The 17,420-nt window shown below is 31.9% G+C and overlaps 4 protein-coding genes across 4 annotated transcripts; 1 reads left to right on the top strand and 3 right to left on the bottom strand.

Moving 5' to 3' along the window:
- Positions 1–1,320: 1,320 nt before the first annotated feature.
- LOC105254618 lies at positions 1,321–3,467 on the bottom strand. The gene is made up of 3 exons (XM_011263406.3): positions 3,141–3,467; positions 2,547–2,732; positions 1,321–1,832 (listed from the first exon to the last, which is right to left on the bottom strand). The coding sequence occupies exons 1-3, from the start codon at positions 3,364–3,366 to the stop codon at positions 1,456–1,458; spliced, it is 789 nt and encodes a 262-aa protein (XP_011261708.1). The 5' UTR covers positions 3,367–3,467; the 3' UTR covers positions 1,321–1,455.
- Positions 3,468–6,533: 3,066 nt separating this feature from the next.
- On the bottom strand, positions 6,534–8,578 carry LOC112639544. The gene is made up of 3 exons (XM_025413918.1): positions 8,432–8,578; positions 8,044–8,272; positions 6,534–6,835 (listed from the first exon to the last, which is right to left on the bottom strand). Exons 1-3 carry the CDS (start codon positions 8,576–8,578, stop codon positions 6,534–6,536), a joined length of 678 nt encoding a protein of 225 aa, XP_025269703.1.
- Positions 8,579–12,601: 4,023 nt separating this feature from the next.
- On the top strand, positions 12,602–13,928 carry LOC112639549. The gene is made up of 2 exons (XM_025413929.1): positions 12,602–13,131; positions 13,714–13,928. Exons 1-2 carry the CDS (start codon positions 12,864–12,866, stop codon positions 13,902–13,904), a joined length of 459 nt encoding a protein of 152 aa, XP_025269714.1. The 5' UTR covers positions 12,602–12,863; the 3' UTR covers positions 13,905–13,928.
- A 1,353-nt stretch (positions 13,929–15,281) lies between these two features.
- On the bottom strand, positions 15,282–16,153 carry LOC105254620. Its single transcript, XM_011263408.2, has one exon. The coding sequence runs from the start codon at positions 16,151–16,153 to the stop codon at positions 15,380–15,382; it is 774 nt and encodes a 257-aa protein (XP_011261710.1). The 3' UTR covers positions 15,282–15,379.
- Between the last annotated feature and the right edge of the window lie 1,267 nt (positions 16,154–17,420).

The following is a 17,420-nucleotide window of genomic DNA, read 5'->3' as shown; positions in this document are numbered from 1 at the left end:
ATGCATCGCACAAAAATAGCGTGACATAGAGAATACACCGGTATAAGTAAATTTTCCTTTTACTCATGATCACTTTCGGATTTATGAGATTCTTCAGATTGAAGTAAATTTTCGGACTAAAATAAATTTTCTGTATTATTTTTACTATATACATACATTAATTTATATATTGTATGTTTTATATTAAACATGTTATATAAAACATGTTTTATATTATAGCTTCTAACAACTATTTAATGGTACTTATTAATTATACAAAATTAGTTATATAATAAAAAATGCATCTTTATAAAATTTATATGTATATAAAAACGTATGTTTTAAGTTAAAAAAAAATATTTTCTTTACGGTGGTTTGAATTAAAATTAAATACAGAATTCAGATCTTTTTAATTAATTTAAGAAATTAAAATTTAACAAATTAATCGTATTATAACATAAGTCAAAATTTGGGTATCTAACTACAAAGATGATGTATAATTAAGGATTAAGATTTTATAATTAAAAAATTAGATTTTAAGAGTATAATCACATTTTTATCATTCAATTATTCTTTTTAGCATATCTTATGTTTCTGCATAAATTTATTGAAAAAATTTGTTAATCAATTTCTCATTAAGAAAAAAATTGTACATTTACATAATTAGAATTTATTTGCATTACATATGCATACAATACATCTTGAATACAATTGGCATTGAGCAATTATCGTCTATTGTCTACAATTACATGCGTCATCGTCGTCGCATTTCACGTACTTTCTGAAAATTAGACTTTCGTGTCTCTTAGTGACACGGTATAGTATGTAAAACTTGTGTCCCGAATCATGCAGTCGGAAGTCACTCGAACAAGAGAAATGGAACGAACGACAGAGGTAACAGCCGAAGAGAAAGAAAGACCGAACAAGATAAAAGTGGGAGTGTAAATGACCTGTAGGTATGTCCATATCCGATTCGAATCGCATATGAGCTCGGGACGACTTCAATTGCACGAATTGTCAACATTTCACACTAACAGAAAATGATCACGTATGACATTTTCTATGCACCTTGCTGTGCTGAATATTTACGACTATAATTTCTCTAAATTAAAATTTTAATTCTCATGCATTCCAAAGGAGAGCGAATTTTTTATGTTACGCGATAAATTCTTATGCCTGCATAAAAATAAAGCAGCATAATCTTATAAATATATACAGATATTTTTTCCATAAATAATTTATTAAGTTTATTAACAAACAATTTAACTATTTTAATATATACGATTATTCAATAATTTATATAATCAATAAATTACATTATAGATAAATTACATTATAGACGTACATATAAATATTAAATCTAACAGTCGTAGGTGGGTCAGATGGCTTCGAGAAGGGAAAGAAGATATATTAGCTTCGCGAGATATGACTTTCGATAATTTTATAAATATAGAACTTTCGAGTAAGAAAGTTCGTTTAATTCGTATCGTTAGCGTCCGGTACATGAGCAGAATATGCCAAATTATGGGCATCGACTTTTGCATCATCAATATCGAAGCTCCTGTATCCTTGATACGCTCCAGCGGAACTAGCAGCAGGCCAATTTCCTGAGGCGCCTGTGTCATAAAAGATAGATGTCGGATTTTTGCCGAAGAAACTGCTTGCCACGTTGCTACCACCGAAAAGCTTCTGGAACGCTACGATACCGGCGACTAGCAGGGCGATTTTACCGAAGAATAAGGCTTTCAAAGCTAACAGGCCTAAACCGCCCAACAAAATCGGCACCAACGCGAATAACTTAATACCCATTGCCGCAATCAGTGGTGTTACTATCTTCTTGATCTTTGCACGACCTAATTGAGAGAAAAAATTAATTTAATTAGTATTTTAATTAATATATAAAATTATGCGATTTTATTATATGGTCTAAGAAATATATACAACCAATGCAAAAAAGATATAATCATAAAAAAAGAATCATGCAAAAAAATGAAATATAATCACAGAATACAGATAGAATCCTTTTCATTATATTTTGATTATTAATTGTTGGGTATTAATTATTAAACACTTATTAAATAAACTTATTAAATAAAGAAAGAAGTGTTAATATGAGTTTAACATTATATGTATTTACTAGCATGTTTAAGTTTTTAAGTTTTTAAATTGTATAAAGGAAGAGAGACCTAAATTAATGAAATAAATAATAATCTACATATGCTCGGAAAAGCTTGGGAATTAAAAAATATTAAATACATCTAGAGAAAGTATTAATGTGTATAAGGATATTACATCCTAACTCTAAGCACAGTAATTTCCTCAAATTTTTTTAAACACATTTGAGAAAGAAAGTGAATTTCATGCTTTCTCAAAGAGAACGAGTTTATTCGCAACAGGTTTGACGTCGTACATATAGATATCACGAAGGTGAAAGGTACGCTTATTCGTTTATAACATCGCTCATGACATCGTGAATCTGTGACATTCGTCGTCCAGACATAATTACGACAAACATAAAAGTATTTCGATTGCATAATCGAAATACTTGATGGAGACGAAGGACTTACCTTCAACCAGGGTGCGAGTAATTGATTCTCCAGGCATGTTAAGTTTCAAACTATGACTCTTCAGGAAAGAGACAGCTGATTCATATAACATGCTAAAAAGTTTTATCATCTTGTCGGAGTTATCGCGTGGTAATTCATGCAAGATCTCCAATTCAGATTTCTTCAAACTCTTGCCAGTGCGCTCCACTATAATATTAAGTTTTTTTTATTACAAAATTATTATCTGTACAAATTGCTATCTTTTTTACATTATTCCATAAATAAAACTCAACGTATAAGTATTTATATATATATATATATATATATATATATATATATATATGCATATATATGATATTATATACATTTGTTATATTTTATATTATATTAATAATTTCACAGCGATAAATAAAATGTTGCTTATCAAAATTATATTGTTGTACCATATAATTTTAATACAATATATATAATGTATTCTCTAATATAATTTTAAAATAATGATCAAAATTAAGTCTTATTAAAAATATAGCAACGTTCTGATTTTTTATCTCCAGTCATTCCTGCATTTTTCAATATACGACTCAAGTTAAACATAAAATAAATATGAAAACTTACTCGGTATGTCTCGTATGAAAGTCACACCGTCGACAATCTCGATGTCGTTCGATCTAGCCGCCCTATCGAGAGTACTGATCGTTTTAACGAGCATGCAGCTGAAGAGCATGTCATGCTGCAGACAATCCAGATCCTGGGACGGCTGCACGGAAACGTTTATAGGTTCAGCTACGACACACGCAGCGAGAAGTACCAGTGCCAGCAATTTGTTCATCTTCCTAGCCATTTTGTCACTCGTCGAGTTGTCGCGAAACGAAATACCGAGAAGCAGCAGCCGGAGATACGGAGCGAACTAACTCTCCGGAAAATTTTCGGAACAAAGTGTGACCTGGCCCTGCGTCGCTTCAATCTTTATAGGTGTGCACCAAGTAGAGAATCCTCCTCGATATCCCCCACTCTGGCCAACGACAAAGTGTATGACGACGTGTGAGACGAACGACTCATCATTATAGATGTCGGCGATGGCCACCTCCCCAGAAAACTTTCTTCGATAATTTTTTAAACAAACGCACAGCTATGTCGACGCGTCACCATTTGGGCAGACCTAGAAGTCGTTCTTTTTAACATTACTAGGAGATGTTCGTTACGACAGTAACTACTTAGTATTTAGGTCAGTAGGGGAGATCATGTCCATTAGGAATTTACAGAGATTATTTCAATGTAAGAAAAGGACATTTGAGGAATTTGAATAAAAACCTGTGATTTTGATCTTGATTAAGTGGAAGAAGTATAACTTAATTTTTTTTATAATTACGATTTTTATTACAAAGGATATAAAACCTCCTTGCCTTCTCTTTTATCGAAATTGTGACATTAATAACATTTTGACAAACGGTACTTTCTAACACATTCAGCAGATTGCATAGAAAATCGACAACAATAGAGGCGAAAGGTTTGCATACATTTCGCGCCTCACTGCCATTGCACATGTTTCACGATCACGAATATACGATTTTCTTACAAATAGTGTGTGCGTGTGCATTTAGGCGATACTTAATGTTGACAGTTTCTAGTAGCAATTTATTCTAGTATTGTGTAAATAAAATAAATACATGTATATTGATATTTAACTTTAAATTTTAATGGAAATATTTAAAACTATATCAAACAATCTGATTTGATTGTAATATATGATAAATCGATTTAATTTAAAATTTCTTTTAGGCACCGCAATTCTGTCTCCTTCGTAGAACAGTTCGATGCACTCCCCCAGAACCACGTGCATCAAGCTGCTTACCTTGACCCAGACACACGGTCATTGGTATGTGAACTACAGGTTACGTCGAGTACAGGCTTCGACGGGTTTTTTTTATATAACTCGAGTTAATAAAATTTTTTACTCATTGACTTTTTTATCCACTCGTCATTATTTTATTACGTTACGTATAAGTATGATGAAATATAATTGAAATTTAAATAGAGAAAGTAATCGTATTTGAATTTATCTTAAATTGTTACGTAAGTAAATGGCGCTTCTGACATACTTTCATTGTAAAATAGAAAATTAATAGATTCTCACGATAATCATATACTCTTCTTGGCTTCGCCATCTATCGAATTTATTAAAATTTATAAAAATAAATATATATCAAATTAACAGAAATTGGTGTCGCATGACGAAACAATAATCCACAGTAAAGCCATCGTCGATGTTACTTTTCAAGTGGCGACTACTTAGAAAGGTAACAGATAACTTATTTGCGGGAGGAATTCCATTGTGCTCCATGTGAATCTCTTTAAATATTTAACAGGTATGAGGGGACTTCGTCATCTTCGTATAACGGTATCTGACTTGGAAGAAGCAGAGACAATTTCGCGATTAATTTTCTGGGTTATGCGTACCGTCGGTGCCGTCGTTTACTTCCTCTACTACAAAAAAATATGGTACTTTAGAGGAATTCATACATACTTTTTAGTTATAACAAATTCATTTGATATTTGAAAAATATTTTTCCTTCTTTCAGAATTGTTTTTTTTTTCTTTCAGAAAATAAAACATTCTATTCGCCGCATAATATAAATAAAAAATTAAAAATTGACATAATAATTGAAGTATTTTCATTTCTATAGTTATATTTAATGAATATAAACTATTATCTAGATAAGTATATACATTTTTATATTTTTTACGTATTCTTTTATATTATAAACATATTGGGATAAAGTTCGATTACATAATAGATAAAAACCTTATAAGGGCATTTTCAATTGCTCAGAGAACTGACTTAGAGAATTGAAGGTCGACAACCTATATCCGGGTCAAAAGAAAGTTCCAACACCTTATCTTTATTTTTTCCCGTCTTATTCTTCACATGAATGGGACTGATGACTCCTTTTCTCGCTTTCTCTCCATCTCTTTTGTGTACAATGTATATATATATATATATATATAGTATAATAATTTTAATATTTCATTAAGGTTATATAAAGAATATACATAAGTCAAGGAGAACAAATTATAACGTATACTATGCGATAATAAATAAACACTCTTGTGAAGAAACGTTTATTTTTTTATAATATATATAATATTTGTACTTTAATTACATTAATTTATATACATAATTCTAATGCACAAATTTATTTTTAGCATGTTTATTTTGTTGCTGAATAATTCAACTTTGAGAGAAGATGGTTACACTAGGAAATGGACACGCTGCTTACAAACTAGTTTCTTGTTGAATCAAGGAACTTTCTCTCTCTCTCTTACATCACGCTAGTGAAATGAGTTGGAATACATTTGGATAACTCATCTTAAAGATTTTTTTACATTATTATCATATCGAGATATAATAAATGAATAAATGCATCGTATATATTTATGTTTCTGCTTAAGTAAGTTTTCATTGTCTCTCGCAACTTTCACAAATGTATGTCTTCGATTATCGTATGTAGCAGATTAACACAATTAGCACGGACAAGTAACACATTTTCATCGTGAAATTCTCTTTCAATGATATCAATTTGAATGAGAGAAATTTTTACAGTACTTGATATTCGATAATAACGTATGCTTTTTTCTGTGTACATTATATTTACAATGTCTAATCTTAATTCTGTTATATTTAAATAAATTAAATTATATTAAATAAATTATATTTGGATATTAAATAAATTATATTTGGATATTAAATAAATAAAATAATTATTAAGAATATCAAAAAATATTATATATTAATATTACAAAGAAGAATAAATAAACAGAGAAGTATAAACATTATTTCTAATTTTCTATATAACGTTTTGTTTTTTTCTAATTACTTTAATCAAAATATTAAATATCAAAATATAATTAATATTCTCAAGTATGATAAATGTATTATATTAATGTATTATATTAAAAATAAGAATAAGGAATTATAACGGAAAGAATTTTATACCGCTATTATTTTTTTCACTTCTTTTTACGTCGTTCTTTGTAAATTCGATAAGGCTCAAACTCCTGTGCATTATCGATAAAATCATATTTATCTTGTCGCCTATACTTGTTCATTTCGTAGCTAGCTTCCTGAGCGGCTTTTTTCAATCCGACTATGGCTGCCAGTATCAAACTCATCAAACTCAGCACAACGGCTTTTCCACTTAAAACAGCCAGTGTCTTCAATGTCAGAGGCAATAGAATTGATTTTATTAATAAAACTCCAATGATCAAAGGTATAATATATTTGCCGAGCTTGGACTTTATTTTTTTACCTTCTGCAATTAATAAAACAAATATACAGTAAATAAAAACAGATATAATAAAAATAATTATATGTAAATGTATTATAAGCTCTTTACACCTATATTTTTTATATTATATATAAAGAAAGAATCGTTAAATAAAATATATGTATCATATATCCTCTCTCAATGTATTGTACTATACATTGTGTGTTCCATTAATCACGCGTTGATTTTAAATATTATATTAAATATCATAGAAGAATCTCTTGCTTTCTCGCAAAAGGGGGGATAAATACGAAGCTTTATCGAAGTATATTTTCTTATTAAGTACGATCATTATGGAGTACGAACTTCATTAATGAAATGAAGTAGAGTAGAAAAAGAGCACTTATATTTTTGTACCGGGAGACTTCGTATCAAAAGCATCATATTTAATGGACATATGTAATTACACGCTTCTTTAACGGCATTTGATTAACACGCGGTGTCTCATAATTTCTTTTCGCATCACCAATTCAGTTTTCTTTAACAATTAAGTTTAAAATATATATCACATTATAGCTATCTTGTTACCTTGCAATTTTTTTAAGATATTTTATATAAAATTTGTTAAAATTTAACAAATTATGTATTTAACAACGTATACCAAAATGCAATTAATCGCGAACAATGCTTTGATATTACACTGCACATAAATTATTTTATTTTTTAATTATTTTAATTTAGTTATTTTAATTTTTGCGCTTTTTAAATCTTAAATTCTATATTATTTTAACTTTTTTCTATCTAACATTAATACAGTTATTAAAATAAAGTTTAACAACAAATTCAAATGTACTAATATAAAGATATTAATACTATCTCTTCTTTTTCAAAAAACTTAACGTTAACAAATTTCAATCATTTATGTATATCAATTTAATATTTCTTTTTCCTACTTGATAAAAAATATAAGTGAAAATTTTAGTTTAAGATAAGCAAAATATGTAAGTTAAAATGTTAATTCAAGATAAATAAAATATATAAGTCTTTTTTTTAAATTATTATTAAATGGATCGATCGAACTTAATAATAATAATAGTCAGTATATTTTAATAATGTTATTTTTTACAGAAAATTATTTCATGATTTTATCATCTGCTTACATATTGTTACATTGAAATAGAACTGAGTACCAAGCACCAAACATGCATTGAAAAAAGAAAGTTATCCAGAAATGTTTATTATTATCAATGTACCTTCTGTATTATTGTACAATTTCGAACCAGGAAAAAATGCATCAACGGCATTTATAAAGCTTTCACCGATTCGATCTAAAACATCTTTAGAACCGTTGTTACGTAGCGTCTCTCGATCCAGCGTATTCATTGATTGCGATTCTTGCGCTGTGACGAAAAAGGGTAGTAAAAGCAGCACGTACGGTAGTAACATCTTTTTGGCATCTGAAGTTCTTTTCTTTTTCTTCTTCTGCAACACGTTCACGTTATCCCGAAAAACTGCGCGTATCTCGCGATCGCAACCGACTTGTTGGCCAATAATATTTTAACTGACATTCATGCCAGACCGGGCCATTAGTTTATATACTAGGACCGTGAAAAGCTCAGAGGAGGAGACTATCCATCTAACCTGGTACTGATGCGTAACGAAGGATCCAACGTCCATTCCCGTACCACCTGAGCTATAGTCTACCTCGATCATTGGGTCGTTGTTTGCATCGACCACTCTCGACGAAGGATCTTCCCTAGAATATTTCGACCGGAGTAAATGGATCATTCTCCCCGTCAACCATCATTATTTTCAGTTGTGAGAGTATACAGCTATTATCAATTGAATTTCTTTCACACTCGAGTAGTTGCAGCACAATAAATGTGCTTCCTCACGACCTACGCCCTGCTTATTGCTAAAAAGTAAATCAGAAATAATTCAAAGTACATCATTTTATTCCAAGAGCAAGTCACAATTGCAGGTAATTAATTAAATAATATTAATTGTTGCAATACTAATAAACAATATGTAAGATAATAATAATGAATAAATAAATAAAATGTATATTAAAATCAAGTAAAAATGACAAATAAAATAGGCAACAAGAGTCAGCTCAATAATTGGACCGCAATATATTTATTACAAATTATATCAATATCGTGAAAGTTTCCCACTTTACCCTTTTTCAGCGCATTAAACCATCAAGATCCCAAGACAAATCTACTCTAAAACTAAATATGCAACAATGTATAAAAATAGCTAATAGAATGAAATACATAAATAATAATAATAATCAATAAATAATGATCAATAAATGATAATATATTAATTTGCTACATTTATAAACAAAAATTATATTATCATACAAATCTCACCTTAGACGATCTGTAATTTGCGACAAAACGTAAAAGAAATAAAATATATATTAAGATACACACACACACACACACACACACACACATATTATTCTATAATATATATAAATTAGTTAATATTTTTGAAAATAATTTCGATCTCACACAAAAAATAGTATTATTATTTATAAGTTGCTGAAGGGGAGGAAGTAATTTACTTACAATTTATATAGACATACTTCTTTATTCAGGAAATAATTTTTTGAGACTTTCATGCGTGTTTCAATTTATGGTTAAGTACCTTTTTATACCGTTACATATACTAAAAAAAATTCATTTTAGGAACAGAGCCGCTATGTTGCTAATAACAGATTATATGTCCTTTGTGAGTATCTACTTATTCATTAAAATTAAAATCATAGCTGGCATAATAACAGTTTTACGTGAGTAAATTTGGCAAATAATAAATTATTATGTTCATAAAATTTGCTACAATTTTGTAATATCAGTAATCGACACATTAACAAAATTCTTTTATTTGTTATAAACTCAATTAATTTTTTATGTTTAAGCTTAAATAATTAATAACTGATTAATAATGAATAAATGAAAAAAGTATTCTTCAATTTATATTTTAGAAAATTTATAATAATTTTATAATTATTTTTAATAACATATACATATAAAATTATACATATAAAAATATAATTATATATATAATTATAAAAAATATAATTATATTTTATTAGTTACAGGATATAACAATAATTGTTATATAAATTTATAATAAAAAAATTTATTATAAAAAAAGAAATAATGATAAAATATATCAATGACAATTTGACAAGCATAATCAACAGCGTATTCATCTTCTTCATTTCACCTTCCGGTATCCCTTCAGGCTAATGTCATTTAAATTCAAGTTCGTAAAGGAAACAGTCAAATTATCCTCCAATGTTTTTTCTCAAGAAATGTGAAGTAATATATCTAAGTAGCACATAAATAAAATTATTATATATGGCTTTCCGGCTTCATACATGAGAGATTCTATTAATGCGACAGTATGATTTATCTTCAAATAATTAGTCTGACAATTTCAATAGCGATAAACACATTGTAACACATTGTAACTAATATTAATATGATGTAAATAATATAAAAGTATGCAAAAGTAGCATTGTGTATATATCTCCGACAATTAGGCGATATGTTTTATTAATAATGCAAATTAGAAATACTGCATTTTCAAAAAGAAGACAGAATCAATATCGGTGAGCAGTAATCAGTGCGTACAGATTCCCTATTATTGTATATATAGGCTTATTACTGGTGAAATTGACTGAACGCAATATCCGCGAGAATGAAGAAAGTCATGGAGAGAGTATAGTAGACGTGATAATGACTGTTAAACATCAGTTTGTTCGATGTGGAGAGTGTGACTCGTGATTTTCAGAGCAGATAAGAAGGTGATAATTGCTCGAAAACACTACCAAGCTATTAATCACGCGATAAAATGGGAATATTTCACGCTGCGCAACTGTTTCATCAATCTCATGTGCAAACATAATTCAATGCTCCATCTTAATTATGCAGAATTGTTACATTGTTACCACATTTTTTTTGCAACTTAATATCCATGAAAATCCGCCTATCACTTAAGCGCCTAGTAATTTGAATTAAATTTTCGCGGAAATTTCTACATCAATTTTTTATATAATTATAAATAAATACATTGTTTTATCATTCGACGTAGTTATAGTTTTTGTTTTATTTAAATATTGTATTATATTATAAAGCGATACTCTTAAATATTCTGAATTATGTCATTAACAAAAGAAAATTATTAAATTAATATTTAAAAATTATTAAACTAATATTTGAAATTATTAATCTATAGTAAACTAATTAATCAATTAATTAATTAGTTATTTAAAAAAATGTTCTTAATACATTGTAACTTTTTGTGCTATTTTAAGATGTCGCAAGTGGAAAGTGTGACTAGATGAACAAAATGTATAAATATTTTCGGACTCATGTACTGGTACATTAAACGCAGCAAGAAGAGAGTATACTCAAGTTGCAAGGATCATTTAAAGCTGTTGTGGCTTATTAGCAACCCGCATGTTTGTTGGGCGTGATTTAAAAAATAGACTTCGTCGAAATTATAAACGATCGATCATTTGTAATCTCCGCATGTTAAACACGTAAATTTCTAATTTCTTATCCTGCAATGGACAAGATCATTTATATTACTCGCTATTACAGCAATATGCAACATCCTAGTATGCACTCAAACGTAAACTACGTGCTTCAGTATTTCAGATGGGTCAGATAAATATGTAGCAGAATGTAGGTTGTAGTGCAGTCTGCGATGCTCTGTGATAAGTGTAAGATGCTTTAACGAAGAAAGCAATTGATGAGAGAGATTTAGAAGAGATTTTTGTTCGTAATGGAATTAAAAAGCGGGTAGAGTGAAGTGAAACAAAATAATATAGTTTTTAAAATCTGTCAGATATCATTTCAAACATATAATTATTTGAAATTAAATAAAATATCAGTTTTAAGTTAAAAACATAATTATTTATTTATAAAAAATTGGACAAAACACTTCAGAAAAATATAAATGTAACGTATTTTCATATAATTTTCTAGTCAATTTCAAAATTATTTTATCTACGTAAGAGATATTAATTATTTGTTAAAATATTTGGAATTTTCCAATAATTATAGTTACAATAAAATTTAAAAGTACTCTAATTGATATACCAACAGAAAAAAATACTAGTTTAGTATCGACTAGCATAAAATGCAGAACTTTATTGGTGTTTTATCAATTATTTATAAATTGACTTTTCTCGAGGTAAGAACATTCAGCAAAAATAAAATCGCGATAGTATTTAATATAAGCGAGAGCCATTCATCAAGTTTTTCTCAACCCGGATGTCGGCATAACTGAACAAATCGGATTGGTCGCAAAACGACAGCGACATGTTACTGTCGTATTTAACAAAATCATTTCTGCCCTTGTGAAGCATCTGATCGCAGATATGCCTGGACTTTCTCTCTCTCGCGTGGTAGAAGCACCCGCAGAAACTTCCTTATCTATGACGGTCACCTCCATCGTGTACCGTTCTACAGTGTAACCTGACATATATATCGGTACTGACAATTTGGATCATAGTGTTTACCACATGCGTATATATCGCTGCCTCGCCAGTCGGAGCTCATTTTTCACGGACTGCCGATTTTCCCGACAACTGAAGCGTGCCCGACGGGGCATACACGTCCGGTCGGTTTGTCGTTCAGAAATCAACGGTGGATCGGTTAGTTCACGGTTGTTCGTTGCACCGTTCATTCTATCTTTCCATACTTTCCATATTTGTGCTTGATGCGCGCTACCTGCGTGTCTCTCTGTCAAACTTTAATTCGAAAATTTTATACACATACAGAGTATAAAATAAAAAAGAGCAACACGACTAACGGAAGAGATATGTGACGAGTTATAACGCTCGTCTCTTGTGAATCGCCGAGCGAGAAAAAGTGTCTGTCTATTTGGATGATTCGAAGACATTGCTCGGATGCTGCGTAATCTGGACAAACAACCAGTGCGTGATGATGCCATGACGATAAAATAAGATCTTCAAGGAGCGAGATCGTGAAACCACGAGTAGATTCTGTGGATTTCCAGTCAAGCCCGTTCTTCATGAACGCGGGAAAAGATGCTATCGAGAGTTAATCTGATTACGATTTTGCTGACCTTGAATTGTGTCAGCCACGCGATGGAATACTCGAAATCTCTGCAAGAAAAGCGACAAGAGGATGAGGAGAGAGCCGTCACTTTCAGCAGGAAGATCCTCAGGTACATGTACAACAATATCACGTTCGAAGATCTTATTTCTTCAACCGATCGCATCGCCAGAGATACATTGGCTGAAATGCACGTTCAGGACGTTGATGCACAACCTAGAAGCGAAGTAGAGGAACGAGGTAACTAATCATAATCAGCGTCATAAAGTGTTTAATGGCAGAAACGCTTCTATATATCCAACAGTTATACAATACTGACTCGAAAAAATATATAATAGTAGCAAGCATTAAGTTTGAATTGTGCCGTCTTCTGATGAAGCATGATGAACAATACCGTTGTATAACGGATTTTTTTATATCATAATATCTTTTATTACACCGTGTATGTGTATAATATAGCTTTCATTAAATATGATATAGCAAATATTCTTGTTTCTCGGAAATTTCAAAATATATTTTTATTTATAATAATTGATGATACCTATAAAATGCTCTTTATTATACTAATTTTTAAATTTATACATACAAGTTCTATTATCATATAATCATATTGTAAGGAACTTCGTTCAATTATCTCGTAATCTAATCGTTATTACATTTGCACACTGATTACGTAAAATTATATATTATTTTTATTATATATTTTATTATTTAATACGGAATTTAATATTAAATAATAGTGTAGTTTTAAGAATATACATAATTCGGTGTTTCTATGATTTAATAAATTTTATATGCTCTAATAATATTGTTTATAATAAGTTTTAGATCAAGCAAGACGTAGACGGAGAATGGACCGTACAATGTTGGCGTTGTTAATGGCATACAAGCTCAAATTCATTGCCCTGATACCAGCGATACTCGGTGGTCTGTTCCTCCTCAAGGGAACGACGCTTCTTGCGGGATTCTTCTTCGCTCTATTCGCTGCTGTTCTAGGATTAAAAGTACACTGATGACAAAGTTTAATTTTTGGATAATTTTTAGGGAGGGTGCGCATCAAGAATGCATAAAGAAGTCGGAATGACATACGAGTTTATTTTGTAATAATTTACAGTCAGGTAAAACTTATGTAATTAATCGATATTTGCTTTGAGAAAGAATGTTGAGCGCCTGTGTGCACAAAGTAACACTCAAAGCCGAATTTATAATCGTTTCTCGGGAGTCGAATGTATACATCTTGTCGAGAATGCATCGCATCGTCCAAGTATGTACTTATAAACAAGGTATGTTAAGCCAAAATTATTTTTCGACGTTCTAGAGGTGACGTTCTAAAGGTGAAAAAATTCTACGCGAAACAAACGATATTATATCTATTACGACCATTAATAAATATGTTAAGTCTTTTAAAATGTTACATATATATGCGTGTTATTATGTAAAAAATAGTGATAGAGGATTAAATTATATCTTATTCGCTATATTTTAATATTCAAGTGTTTTAGTCCACTTATTCTACTGAACACACGGTTTTAGTAACGTCGATAAAAATATTTATGTATATATAAGTACTTGCCGCAAGATATACATTCTAAAAACTCTCCCTCTCTCCCTCTTTCCTTCTCTCTAAGGTTATTTTATAACTAAAATAAATATTTTTCCTTCTCTACACAGAGTATAATACTATAAATAAATATAAATATTGTAAATGCTGAGAAACGACTACAAATTCGGCTAATTAATAACGATGAAGTCTAAGTCATCTTTTTGCTCGGCTTCGAGATTGATCGCGATTCCGATTGTCAATACAAAAATTGTTGACTGGCGCCGTTAGAAGCTCGCGTGCGTGAAAATTACTCTCTCGCTATCATTTCTCTGGATTATTTGCCGAGGCAGTCGGTAGTGGAAATACAAACACCTGCCACTGCATTTTCTTTTGCTTTATGTTCGCTCGACGCAGAGCTATTTATATTTCAGCTGTAGTTCACGCATTTTCCGCTTTTTACAGAAATTTTTTTATATTATTCTATCGAAGGACAAATTACATTATGGCTGAATCGTTAATTTAAAAAGCGAAAAATTGCGGTATAATTATTATATCAACAATCATCCAAAAAACGATCAGACTTCTAAAAAAAATTACACGAATGAGAGACAGTTCGTGTTTGTTAGAATTTTCTTTTCTATTTTTGATATTTTTAAGATTTTCATGATATGATTCCTCACAATTTATTATTTCGATATTAATGTCACTAATATATTTCATTGTTACACTCTTTCTTCCTCACAATTTATGCAGTGCGTGAGTATAAATTTTACAGACGGATTGCGCAATGTATATAAAATATATCAATATAAAAATAAATAAATAAATCTATTTCAATGTCGTGAACTGTCTCGGATATCGCGTATTATCTGTTCCTTTGGATACAGGCGTTGCTCTCTCCCAGGTACCTGAAAATCTCCTCCTTTCAGTTCAACGGTTAATCGTTTAATGCTGCATCCGCGCGCCATAAGCCAAAGTCTGAGCATATTGACGATCAGCTTCCGTCATTAATGGAATTGGTGTGCCTGTGATTCCCTTCAAACTCCTGTCCCAACCGCCTCCTCCTTGCTGCCAGCCACCGTGATCGTGGCTCTGTTTCTGGCTCAATAATTTCTTCAATCCGATAATCAACGACAACACCAAGGCGATCTTGCTGATGATGAGCGCTTTGCCAGCCAGGAGAAAAAGTACACCTATAGCGATGGGAACTAGCGCAGCGAGTTTCATCGCCATTCCCATCATCATCATACCCATCATCTTCTTCATCTTCCCGCGACCTTCTTCGAGGCTCCGTTTTAAGTCACCGGAAGTTGTCTTTGGTAAGCTGATCTGCACGTTGAAGCTGTTCAACAGCGCAGCTATGCGCTCGAATAAAATATCGTTGAGGATCTCGTCGGTGGCACCTCCGCTGGTTCTCGCCAAGGTCTTCTCCAGATCGACGCCCTTTGAGCTATCGTTCGCCAAGGACGCGACTCTGACCAGCTCGAGATTGTCGCCGATCGGTAAGGTCTGTATACGACCAAGCCTCTCGAAGAAGGTGATCGCCTTCTTCTTCAAACATGGCGATATAGCCAAATTCCGATGCTCGCACTCTTCGTAGACGCGATAAAGAGCACGGTATCCTCGCTCAAGGAATCCGTCGTCCTCGTCGGCGTGAATAGTTGCACTGCATACTAACAAGAGCAGCACGCACTTCGATAAATTCTTAATCGCCGACATCCTAGATCTGAACGTTTGGTTTCCCAAAACTCGCGAATGCTTGATTGGACAAAAAAAATTGGAAGACTATCACAGACACCTCGTTTTCGTCGGGCTCACACGGGACACGCGACTCGAAATTCGCAACCAGAGATACTACAAGAGGTTGCGCGCACTCACGTGCTGAATGATCCTCGACTAGAGAGAACTGGCGCCAGGACGAAGTCGTCGGACCGATATATACCAGCGTGGAGCCATCCATCTAGATGCCATCCTTCACGAAAGGGGTGAAGGTATCTCTCTCTGGTATAAACGAACGGATGTGCCGGTGCACGTGACGACGCGACCTTACACTGTATGAGTGGATGATCCTCTTCTCTCCTCTTCGCGAGCTCTTGTCCTTTCATCCTCTTCTTTCTCTGTCGGCGCGCTAGACAGCTGCTATCGCGGCGCGGGGGACGGGATAAAAATTCTCATGATGGTAGTGCGCCAAGAGCATGTGACCTTTCTTGACACAGAGACCCACTCGCGCTTCGAGATCGACATCGTTGTTGAACAGCCGCCACGCGATTCGTTCATTAAATTTCGCCGTGGTGAACACTGTGTACATATACCGGAGAAGAACCGTGTGTATAGGTTTCTCGCGCGATGTTTGTATGCAGTCGAGATACGTATCTCGCGCGGGAGGAAAGGCAACGTCGGGATGAGACCAGAGGGGATTATCGTGGATTTCATTGGCAACGTACCTGGCACCGTGATCTCCTTGACCCCCGCATAACGTGAGGATGCTAGAAACTAGTTCCAAGTTGCGGACAGCCTCTGTGACCTTCCTATCATAGGTTTCCCTGCGGCACGAAATGGGTAAGAAATTATCAACAAGGATGATCTACTTTCCCTGAATCTGTGTATCAGACTCATTGTGCGGTATTTGTAGAATTAACAATAATAATAAATCGAATTCGTATTTATGCTAAATGTAGCGAATCGTTGCAAATGCTTCTTCGACTGCTTTTTTTATCAGCTAGTTTTTAATTATCATTCCAAATAAGTTCAGATAAATATAATGAAATAATTATTATATAAATAGAGAAATTATTTTTGCTAATTATTTCTTTAATTAGATATGTTTTTACAAGAGAGGTATATTTTATTCCAGATTTATAGTAGTATTTATTGATAGCAAGATGTGAAATAAGCGTAACACAGGTAACTTTGTAATTATGCAATTATACTACGTTACATAACAATAAATTTACAACTGTATTATGTCTCACTTTTGCACAAATTA

The sequence above is a fragment of the Camponotus floridanus genome, unplaced genomic scaffold (genome assembly GCF_003227725.1).
Source record: "Camponotus floridanus strain SB8 unplaced genomic scaffold, Cflo_v7.5 scaffold71, whole genome shotgun sequence".
Lineage (NCBI taxonomy): Eukaryota > Metazoa > Arthropoda > Insecta > Hymenoptera > Formicidae > Camponotus > Camponotus floridanus.
This window is presented reverse-complemented; position numbering and strand designations above follow the sequence as displayed.

What these genes read in the sequence shown, in the direction of transcription:
- LOC105254618 (XM_011263406.3), bottom strand. Translation starts at nt 3,366, where the DNA reads ATGGCTAGGAAGATGAACAAATTGCTGGCACTGGTACTTCTCGCTGCG. An exon ending in TTTCATACGAGACATACCGA is followed by an intron (nt 2,733 to 3,140) that starts GTAAGTTTTCAT and finishes TTAATATTATAG; the next exon opens with TGGAGCGCACTGGCAAGAGT. An exon ending in TACTCGCACCCTGGTTGAAG is followed by an intron (nt 1,833 to 2,546) that starts GTAAGTCCTTCG and finishes TCTCTCAATTAG; the next exon opens with GTCGTGCAAAGATCAAGAAG.
- LOC112639544 (XM_025413918.1), bottom strand. Translation starts at nt 8,578, where the DNA reads ATGATCCATTTACTCCGGTCGAAATATTCTAGGGAAGATCCTTCGTCG. An exon ending in TCGTTACGCATCAGTACCAG is followed by an intron (nt 8,273 to 8,431) that starts GTTAGATGGATA and finishes AACGTGTTGCAG; the next exon opens with AAGAAGAAAAAGAAAAGAAC. An exon ending in ATTGTACAATAATACAGAAG is followed by an intron (nt 6,836 to 8,043) that starts GTACATTGATAA and finishes TATTAATTGCAG; the next exon opens with AAGGTAAAAAAATAAAGTCC.
- LOC112639549 (XM_025413929.1), top strand. Translation starts at nt 12,864, where the DNA reads ATGCTATCGAGAGTTAATCTGATTACGATTTTGCTGACCTTGAATTGT. An exon ending in AAGCGAAGTAGAGGAACGAG is followed by an intron (nt 13,132 to 13,713) that starts GTAACTAATCAT and finishes GTTTATAATAAG; the next exon opens with TTTTAGATCAAGCAAGACGT.
- LOC105254620 (XM_011263408.2), bottom strand. Translation starts at nt 16,153, where the DNA reads ATGTCGGCGATTAAGAATTTATCGAAGTGCGTGCTGCTCTTGTTAGTA.